General features: G+C 41.5%; 1 protein-coding gene across 1 annotated transcript; it reads right to left on the bottom strand.

The window, feature by feature from the left end:
- Positions 1 to 9,985: 9,985 nt before the first annotated feature.
- LOC124162561 (extensin-like) lies at positions 9,986 to 10,717 on the bottom strand. The gene has a single exon (XM_046539136.1). The coding sequence runs from the start codon at positions 10,715 to 10,717 to the stop codon at positions 9,986 to 9,988; it is 732 nt and encodes a 243-aa protein (XP_046395092.1).
- Between the last annotated feature and the right edge of the window lie 541 nt (positions 10,718 to 11,258).

The raw sequence follows: 11,258 nt of genomic DNA, 5'->3' as shown, positions 1-11,258 counted from the left end.
TTCCAAATAATATATTCTAGGGAAGCCTCTGTAGGTACTAATCAATCAAGTTTTAGATAGCACGACTAATTTATCCTGTGTTTCAATCTTGATGAATGGATGATAAACTTAACAGTTTCATACATTGACGAAAATGATAAAATTGTTTTAAAAAATAGCAAAACATTGTGTCGAAACGCCGGCCCTAGGTTCAAGAGTAAAATACACGTTTCCGTTTCTTCAACAAAATTCAGTTCAGGGAGTTCCAAATAATCTATTATTGGAAATCCTTTGTACTAATCAATCAAGTAGCCCAAGTAGAAGAACATCGTTTGAACAGAAGCCGAAGACACCAAGAAACGTTATCCACGAAAAACCGCGAGCGACATGGGCCGTTCAATCGATTTCCGATCAAGGGAGTGCAATCAATTAAAAATCATAGCGGGCCCACGTCCAACGAGTCTCCCTCCTCCAGTTCGCTTGCCTCAAATTAACCGGCCATCGGCGAGCCCCCTCGCTCCGTGGCTTTCGGCCTCCGCAACTCCCAAATTCCCAATAGCATCCTCCACTCACGTGAACTTCGTTAAATCAAGTTCGAGTTAGTCGTCTTCTTCAACGCGATAGACTAAAACGGAAAACAAAAAGCATTTTGCCCCCATAACTTCCTCTTCAACAAACGTTCAACAATGCCTGGGCTGTGTCTGACAATCCGAAAATTTCATTAAAACTTTGACGCGTCTCCTCTCAAAGATTTTATTGGGTGGTGAAGGAAACAGTCTAAAGTCAGGTCTTGCTCTCGAATCCGATAACAATCCCAGCGCTATAATGCTAGTGTTTTGCCGTACGAGTTACTTACGAGGTTAAGAAAGCCGAAATGACAGCCGCGCAGTAGTACGAAACTCTATTACCCCTGTCCGCAAGCATCAAATTTAATGCATATGTGACCTTATGAGTATGAATTTTATAAAATTAGAGTTGAAAATATATCCTATATGACACAAAATATTTTTAACGCAATAAAAATGCTGTCAAGTTGATTTTCACCGTAATAAATCGAGCTAGAGATTACGAATTTATTTGTCAATGATAATAAAATCAAGTGTAGTGAAGAAAATAGCCAATAACTTTAAATAATATTGACTAGCGGAAAAACAAGTTCTACACAGATAAACATAACAAAATTAAAACTCAATGCAAGCCATTAAAGAGCGGTACATTTAGCTTTCTCACACAATACTATAATACTCATATTTTGTTCGTAGAAATGCTCGTCATATATTGCGTGAATTAGGATTAATTAATTGCAAATAATATTTCAAAGAAATGAATGCGTACAGCAGAATTTCATTAAAATGATAACTCATTTAGCATTATTTTACCGGGAAAAAGCATCAAAAGGAATAAAACGAACAGCCAATCCCAAAATTATAAGCATTTTTCAACTCGACGAACGGTGGAATTCGCGGAGGAAGTGAGATTCGCATCCGAGATTGTCTATATCGTGTATCAAGAGATAGAAACTGGCCAGATTGCGGGGTGAACTCACGCGTGAGATGTAAAACGATACATCTCCAGATCGAAAAAATGGCCCTCTGAAGGTATCCTCGCAACCGTCACGGATACAATTCCATCCATTGCTTCGATGAATAGTACAAAATGGAGGGAAAGATTCCTGAACGGACTCCTCCGCGAGAGGAATAAAACGAGAAAATAAAGAATAAATAAACGAAAAAATATAGGATGAGAGCTTCTTTGCGGTGCCGTAAACGGGAGATAGAGAGAGGGAGGGAGCCGCGAGAATGCAATGAAATGCGAGTGAATTTGGAAGAAGAGGAAAGGGAGGGAAGAGAGGCAAAATGCGGGGCGATATCATAAAATTGCCCGGAAACGAAAATATGAAGGATTCCCCGAATATGCTCCCCCTCCCCTCTACCCCCTCTTTCCTGCCGCTGCACTCGCCCGAAGATATCTCCCAGACTCCTCATGAAGGCATTCGCTTCGATCGCAAGCATTCTTCCGGCAGCGGCGCAGCGAAAAAGATATCTAGCATAGAGACTTCGATTTCATTTCCACGACGGTGCGGACGCTCACTTCCCGGTCCATCCGTTCGTCATTATTGCGAGCGGAGAATTTCTTTTTTCTTTTTTTTTGTGATTTCCGCAGGGATTGTCGAGCGCTACTGTTGACATGTCTCTCTCTTTCTCCTCTTGATTACACGCCGGCGGACAGAAAAATTTCCGAGGCTCATTTGCTTCCCGAATCTGAAGGGAAGCTTACAGCCAGGTTCCCTGGTTTATTTGACAAAACCTAAGGCCATAATATACGGAACAGGGTACCGCAATCTTTAGATTATTTTCAGGGGGATTTAATGAGCAAAATGTAAACTAGGACAAGTGTTAGACTGTAGAAATTCCATCGCGGATTTCGCTCCGAACCGGGAGCTATCCTCTAATTCGATTCCCTAGATTATAAATAATATTGTAATTGCTGGCGAAAAATTATTGTTCACCTAGCAATGATAAACTTAGCAGGTACTTTTGGCTATATAAATATAGATTCGTAACTGGTAAATTTGGTTCAAAACGTCTAAGAAAAATTGGGTCATTCGTTAAGTACTAAAAATATCAGCATTACGGATGCAGTGCGCTTGATGAAGGATTTTCATTATGTTTGTAGAAGGATTAACTTTGCCTGTAGCAACACTTACTTTCGATGGCACTGCTGACATGTCTTCCCCACTCCTCTCACTCCTCAGTGCACGCCGGCGGACAGAAAAATTCCTTTAATTTATTTGAGCTCATTTGCTTTCCATATCTGACGAGAAGCTTACCGTGAGAATGCAAGAGTATCCGAAAAAAACAATGGTCATAGGCTATGGAATAGGCCTTCATAATCATAAGAAAAGAAGAATAAGTTTTTTTAAATCAATTAGTGTTTAGTGACATAAAATGAGCAAAAGTTAAATCATGAAAAGTGTTAGACAATACACTATAGTCCCTTCGGTCTCAGGAAGGAAACTTCTCTAATCTGGATCTATTAGAGACGAAGAACGAGGAAAAGAACTCGAAATAATAGCTAATATCCAGTTCAGGATGGGAATGGAAAATTAAATCTCAGTGATAAAAAATGATAAGTGGCATACATCTGAAAAGAAGCTCAAGATCTGAAGGTATCAAAAAAAGCTTAGACCACAAACTTTGGAGCAATATTCCACAATAATTGCAGTCATTAAATACCTTTAGAAGAATCAATGGTGTTTCCTGAAATTTTATGCGAAATAGTAGGATAGGACGTGCGTTAGATAGTAGAATAACGCGAAAGGCTTTTCGACCTACGATCCTGGAATGGATATTCACTAACTAGATTCCGTGAACTTAGCTACTTTTTGTACAAATTTCTGAATATGCTGTCCGCTATTGACATATCGACTGATTATCTTCGAAAATTTGGACTTTGTTGCCGCGGCATAGTTAGGTCTCGGAAACACTAAGTAGAGAGTGACTCACTCTCACAACTTTTTCCCCGATGATGAAGAGTGCTATACTTGCCGGAGATATTTTATTTCTGAAATGGCATTAATAAACTTTGCAGGAATGTTTAATAATAAATACCGTTTCGTAGCCAATATATTCTGTGCAACTAGATATGGCACATTTGTTTTCGTACATTGAATACTCACAAAATATTAATAACACGTAAGATGGACTTTCATCACAATTGTAGAAAGGATAGTCTTACTTGCAATGCACCTATTCTACTGGATACACTTTAATTACGGTTAGCAGCAAAACGGTCGGGTACCGAGTGAGCTTGACACAAATTATGACCATATGTTTTGGAGTGTCCTGCAGTCACTGGATATCTTCCTGAGGATCAATAGGCTAAATTGGGATTTTACTGAGGATAATGACCCTATGAAGAGGGTATAATAAAGCTTGTCCACAGGTGCGACCAATTACTCAATCGCCGAGGCGATTTGTCGAAAGGACACCATAACTGTGCTCCATATTTAGCTAGCAAATAATTTTTACGCAACCACTTCGTATTTTGTTCATGAGCCATCGGAACTTGAAAAAAAACGGCCCTCGTATACGAGCTGCAATTACGCTTATTCACGCAGATTTCGCAATAAATGAGTCCCTCACAATCTGATCTTTCCCCTTACCCCTTCCACATATTCCTCCTTCCTTATTTTGCGCATCGAGACGGCGTAGTTAGCTTTCCCGATATTATGTAAGTTATTAATCGCCAGAGACTTCCTAATCCTTTCGAAATTCAACCCAAAAGAGCGGTCCAAAAATCGAACGGACGGATAATGATGGAGGAAGATGGAGAGAGATTACGCGGTGACAGAGATCGAGAACGGAGGAATGGTATGGTCGGAGAAGGACTAAAAAGAGGAAATCGAAAATTGACGATAACGCCCCCAAATTTCCAAGTTGCCCATTCAGGGCCGTTCGGGGGCGGGGTCCCTTATCAGTAGACCCATCTTCCACCCCCTCTCGGGTCGCCTTTTAGGCCGGAGGAGGAGGGCACAATGGCAGCGGGGTTAACCTCCGCTAATTCCACCGGGAGTTTTGCGATGGCACAAAAACCCGCCGCCGCCGCCTCCAACAAACCGCCTCTTTCACCCAACTGGTTGAGGCGAGGTAACAGAGTCACCTGCTTTTTCGTCAGGATCTAAGGAAGCGTCTAAGAGCTATTGGGTTTCATACTATATTCCGGTGCCAGTGGTCGTAAAAAAATTCTTTAGGTCCCAGGTCCGGAATGAGGATTTGAACAAAAAAGTAAACGTAAAAAAAACAAGTTACTTATTTTGTGATCTATAAGTGTTTAGGTTTCAGTGGTGTAATTAAGCTGATCGCTAATTAATTATAACTCATGGCAATATTCGCCATTGAATGAATGTGTCGACAGAGGTTATGGAATTGAGGAAGTTATGACGGGTATTTTCCAATTATAAAACACCATAACTCTCATAACTACACCATCAGATAAAGAACTAATTAAGCTCTGCACGGTTATTACATCCCATCTCAAAAATACTTCACCCCTCCGAGAGCAGCAATATTAATTCGATTACGGATCGTTGCAACCCCTCTATTTAACATCGTAGCCAGAGAAGCCAATTTTAGAACAGGTGAATTAAAACTATCTTTCACCCTCGTAATTAAGAGGCGTATTATTTTTGAAATTCAGGCATAAATACGAAGTAAAATATACTCGAATCTGAGTGTGAACGACACCAGACAGGATATTGGACATAAAATGCATAACCGGCGACTAAAGTCGGAATAATGCACCATTTCAAAAGAGCAAGATAAAATATGATGAAGATACCACACAACAGTAACATTTGAATGCTATTTTTAGAGTTGTTCTCATTCGCTTCATGCTTAAAGTATTATGGCATCTATTGCATCTCCATGTCTTCGCGAGAGTAAACTAGATATTTAGAAAGAAACTATGCAAAGCATCCCATGTTAGAATGCCGACGATTAATGATATATGACACAAGCAATGAAGAACCATTATCATATAGCAAAGTAGAAAATATTCGGACCAAACTTCACGCATGAAAAGCAAAGACACACTTTTGAGATTGAAAATATATGAAAAGTTTAGAGATAAATTTTAAGAACTACTGTGCGACGTAGAGAAATAAGTGAGAATACAAAAGACTTAAATACATATTCAGTGCAACACTAAACTACATCATAAATCTGTGCAAAGTGCAGTGCCCTTGTCATGTGAAGTAGGTACATCGAAACCATGGTATATATCACTTTAAAAATCGAGGCGATCATTTCATAAACAGAGGAAAATGTTTGTCTTGACATTAATCATAGCATTAGTGATAGATGTCAGTACTATAGCAGTAGTGATAGAGGTAGATGATGATGACACACTGATCACTTCTCGTTACCTATCATTATAACAGCAACCGTTGACATTAAATCTAAAATAACAAAATAGATCATAAAAAGGATGTCTTCTCTGGAAAGGAAAACACTTGTGTACAAATTATTAATTTACACCAAAATTAATTCTAACGCAATAGGTGGCAACTTCACGATAAAAACTTTAAACATTCAACCCACTCGATCCTTCAATCTGAAGATTAGTTTATCTGAGGATTAGTTAATCGAGGGTAGAACCCACCCCTAAATGAATGACAAAAATTCTGGTTAAGGGGACCAGTTTTTTCCACAACGGACCACAACGCTAATCCAGGAATTCATTGGGGCATCCGGAAACCTCGCCCGGGATTTGAACCCAGGAGCATTCGGTAAAGAAGCCAAGTGTTCCACCCATTAGAGTAAAAAGTGTCCCCTACACTAAAAGAAACATAGTGCAAAGAAATAAGAATAATGCAAAAACATTAAAAACGAAAAAAAATCAAATTCCCTAAGAGTATCTTCTCCCTCTATTAGGCGCTAGTTTGCTACCCAGCTCGTGAGGCCGCTCGGCGTTAATTGACACGGCAATGCTACACTCTCGCATTGTTTCTCAGCGAATTCATGAACAACTAGGTGAGAGGCTGCTACGAAAAACCGTGTTTTCTAAACTCGCTCCGAGTTCTACAAGAGAGCAGATGAAAACACTTCCGCACCACGGCAAACAATTGACTTCCATAACGACGGACTCGCGACCACATTCATTCATTCACCCTTGTTTTGCTCGCTCAGAATGTCCGTCATGCTATACGAAGAATGAGGGCAAGTACTCAATTACAGTAATTACATAACATGATTGACTAAGACCAGACAGAAAAATCTGAAAGCACTAGAAAATTTCTTAAAATGCTTCATTAAATATTTAATGATATGCATTAGGTCTAATTTGAACTGGAAATCCTGTAGTTTTCATGCTAATAAATTCGTTTTATAAATCAAACTTATATAATAAGAGAATCCATCAAACGAGTTTAGTACTGCAATACAAGTAAATCAAGACCTTATTTTACGATTAATAACGTACTTCATTTCAAATTTGCACAGGAAAGCCAATGAATGAAACATTTTGCAGGAAAGACCGACAAAACCGAATTATTTATCGCGCTAATAACTATATAAATACACCAGATAGATAAATAAATTGCCTATAAGTTACCAACATAATGTCAATCTATTCCCTTTGAAAAAATAAATTAGAGAAAGTAAGTTGGAAAATCTGGCGATTTACAATCATAATTTCTCAAAATAATCGATAATTCAGTAAATATATTTGTATAAATTTATACAGAATATTGAATAAAATAAAAACTATTTCAGGTCAACCATTACGATAGAAAAACCGTACAATTTATCATGCGAGGGAAGATATTCCTCGCTAATAATTGGAATCAGCACCATAGTTCACGGTAAAAATAACATCCATAACGGGTACGTTCACAAATGAAAACGAATTGAAATCTCCAATAACGTGTAAAGAACTTGTAATTCACAACGATCACAATGTAAACAATAACATGAGCATTATCGAAGGAAAGTGAGATGTAAACACGAAAAAATGTGCGGAAAAAAGTCATGCAGGCATGCCACGACACAGACAGCTTCGCTAACTAGAAAAACACCATTCAGAGAGACGCATTCCTTTGTTGGCGCCTACCATAGACTCGGGCAACCCGTTGGACGCGGGAGACAAACGGGTGGCATAACCGCGAGGATATTCTCTACAGCCATTTTCACCAACGCGAATCGCTGAATCTTTCACTTGGCGCTGCAGCTCGCCGGATGGTGACTTTCGGACGACATCCTGACAACAAGGAACCCCGCCAGTGTTAGGAAATAAGACCAGTCTACATGGGGAACATATTCTACACTAACAGTATGGAATAAAAATCTCAATGACAAATAAATGCTACCAGGAAACGTCAAACATGAATAATATATTTGACCCAACTTTGGAAATCAATTTTACACAACATGGGATTTTTAATTCTACAAAGGAAATACGTTGTAATATATCTATTGCAATATAATACACAACTAACGTCATGTATGTTTCATAGCCATACACCAAATAGTACCGAGTCAATTGAGGAAGATCAAACAAATACTTAACCATCTAATGAGAATCAGTTCCTATGCTAATAGATAACACATCAGAATTCAGTAACAAAAGGTTAAAATATAACATTGGATATACATACTGCTATGAACACACATCCAGATGCCTAAATACCTGATGGTTTACCTAAATCGACTGTAACAAAATATTAGGGAGGGACACTTGAAAATTCACACATGCAATATAATCATCAAGACATAATTTAGGAGGAACGTCGCGTTAGTACACACTTCACTGAAAAAGGGAATGATTAAAGTATAGGCTTCACTGCTCTAGCAACAGAAAACACATTTTAATAATATACCAATAGCCTTCACTATTTTTCGTACTGCTTATCAACACTCTTAGTTTCAGAGGAAAGATGAAACAATTTCAACATTCAAGGCGTTCTATTCAATCTTCAAAATTCTGCTGTAAAATCATCACAACAATCAGAAGAAAATTAAATGAGGATAAAAATATTTATAAAACGTATTTAAAACGACTACAAAGTAAAACAGGAACTAGAAATAAGCAGAAACATGTTAATTTTCATATGAAAGCTAAAACGTGACATCATTTCGTACTAATAACACCAAATACTACGACACGCGTTCAATTTGGGAAATAAACAAGTAAATACGATAGATAATATTTTATACATATAAAAAATTCTGTACCCTGACCAGAAAGAGCTGGTCTTAGGATTTCTCTCCCGCTATAACGATCCATTTTCTTTCTCAGGGTTGAAGGATTTCGAAAAAAATAATAAAACACTTTCTTAGGAAACACGCTGCCTTCTTTGACCAAAAATTCCAAAGAGAATCCAGAAGTCACACAAGCAGCGTAGGTTGAACATCACGGAAGAAGCACCCTCCATTCACATGCAAGTAGAAGGTGGTGACACATTGATACGCAACGAACATCAAATCAAAGTTAGTACAATACGGAGTACCACAAACTGGACGATAGGCACAAGAAAAAGCATATGGTACAGGGTGAGTCCCGTAGATGGCGCGAAACGATGAAGACGAGCGCCAAACTGCATAAAGGAGACGTCTAGACTACCACGGCTGGTAAAATTGTATAAACTCTTTAAAAGATAAGATGATATACGTGACGTACGATAAATCAAAACAAGAGAGTGCTGCCCCACCGGGGAAACAACACATTAACTATGTCACAGAAGAAGAGATAGTCCTCGCGAGAGTTTAAAACACCGCCGTAGTTGATTTTGGTCAAGAGTATAATGTCTAAAAAAAGGCGCGGGAATGGAGGGTAATTCCGGGAAATTATGTTCTATTTTCCACGGAAAACTTTGAAATTATTCATACCTTCAATGAATTAACCCCCAGAGTGGGATTTGAGAACACCAAGCTATTCAATCCAGAGGAATATGGAGGAAGAGTTGACCTTCCTCGACGAAGCTGGCGGATGGAAAACGGGAACGATATATCCAGCTCGACGCTTCAACTGGGCCTTCTTCTTCTTCTTCTCCTTTCGCAGCAGCTATTCCCGTCAGGGATTGCTGTTCTTACCCAGTCACCTCTTAATCACTCGAGCATCCTTTCAGTCAAACCCTTCTTCCTCCAATCGTTCGCGACACAATCTTCTCTTTGGTATTCCCCTCCTTCTCTTCTCTTCTTCCACATTCTAAATGTCCTATTCTCACTCCCACATACCCCTCATCCCTCCTTAAAATGTGACCGAACCATCGAATCCTTCCCTCTAGCGCTTTCCATCTGTGATCCTCATGGAGACACTGATGACTAAAGCAAAGTTGAACGCGGGGTTACCCGAAAAATAGAAAGTCATCATTCACGTCACGGAAACAAGAGAAACGAGAAAATTTTACTTCATTCAAGACCAAACTAGAGAATGAGCGGATCTGGCGCGGTGGATGCGAGAAAACGATTACTTTTCACGCCATAGAAGGAATAACAAAAGAAAAGGATCACCGGAGCGACAAACGTAAGGTAGTAGTAGTAGAATGGCCGTAATTTTGGGGGCACCAAGCAATATATCCGAGGAGTAGGTACCTAGTGTTCACAGTGGGGTTGGCAGGAGAGGGACTACTGACCTCGTAGCAGGGCGAGTATCCGTTGTGGATGAGTCCCTTGGAGGCGTAGTACGGCGGCGGCGGCGAGAGAGTCCCCACGAAGGCCCTGAGGGGCGTGGGGCGGTGCGGCGGCGGCGGAGCGTAGGCCGCGGCCGGGGGCGGAGGGGGCGTGTACGGGGGCGCGGGGGACGGCGAGTAGGGCGGGGCGGCGTGGTGGGGCAGCGTCCCGCCCCCGTGGTGCGACCTCCGAGGCGCCGGAGGAGGCCGCCCCGTCACCACCGCCGAAGACAGCTTCTCCAGGCTCCTCGCCTTGTGGAGTGGGCCTCCGGTGGGGAAGTGTGGGGGCGGCCACGCGGGGGTAGCGGGGAGCGGTGCGTGCGCGGAGGCGGGCCTCGGCCTGCCCGGGGACGGCGTCCGCCTCCGCCGGAGCGAGGGGGCGTCGGGGGCCTGCCTCGGGAGGCGACGGCGCGTCTGCGGAGGAGACGGCCTCATGGTGAGCAGGTAGACCATCTCCTCCTCTTCCTCCTCCTCGTCCTCATCGTCCGACTCGCCGCCTTCGTCCTCCTCCCGGTAGTGCTTCCGGCTGCGGGCCTCCTCGTAAGGCGATCGCCGTCTGTGCGGCTCCATCGGGGTGCGCCGAAGGGGAGGAAGGAGGGGTCGTCACTCTATCCTATTCAAATACTTCCCCTTCTAGCCCTGGGAGACAAGCAAGAGCAATGTTGACTGAATGGGGGAGGTAGAAATACGGGAAAGAATTCGATCGTGGTGGGCGGTTCATGGGCGTGGGAGGGTGTATAAGGGCGAAGGGAAGGAGTGGGGAATATGAGCACTGATAGTCGAAGCGACCCGCGACTGGACCCTATAACCATTGCACATGGAGCGGATCTCTTATCCAAGCAGTTGATACTACGACGTGAGCAAATTTTGAAAATATTGGCAACAATTGTGAGCGGGTCGCATAGCAGCAAAGCAGTGGTATTCTAGCAATTTGGGGGAGAAATCTCACGTACCTCCTATCCATGTTCGGGACGTTAAATGAGCCAATTTTAAAACGTCATACTGGTATCAGTGATGAGTGAATTGAAGAGCTTTAGCATACGGCCCCCCCTGTTATTGGCCATTTCACGGCGAAGAATTATTATGGCATTTCACTTCACGGAGAAGAAAT

The sequence above is a fragment of the Ischnura elegans genome, chromosome 7 (genome assembly GCF_921293095.1).
Source record: "Ischnura elegans chromosome 7, ioIscEleg1.1, whole genome shotgun sequence".
NCBI lineage: Eukaryota > Metazoa > Arthropoda > Insecta > Odonata > Coenagrionidae > Ischnura > Ischnura elegans.
The sequence above is the reverse complement of the archived record's forward strand: the minus strand, read 5'-3'. Positions and strand labels throughout refer to the sequence as shown.

Bases quoted from the DNA above. Each gene is read 5' to 3' on its own strand.
- LOC124162561 (XM_046539136.1), bottom strand. From the start codon at position 10,717: ATGGAGCCGCACAGACGGCGATCGCCTTACGAGGAGGCCCGCAGCCGG.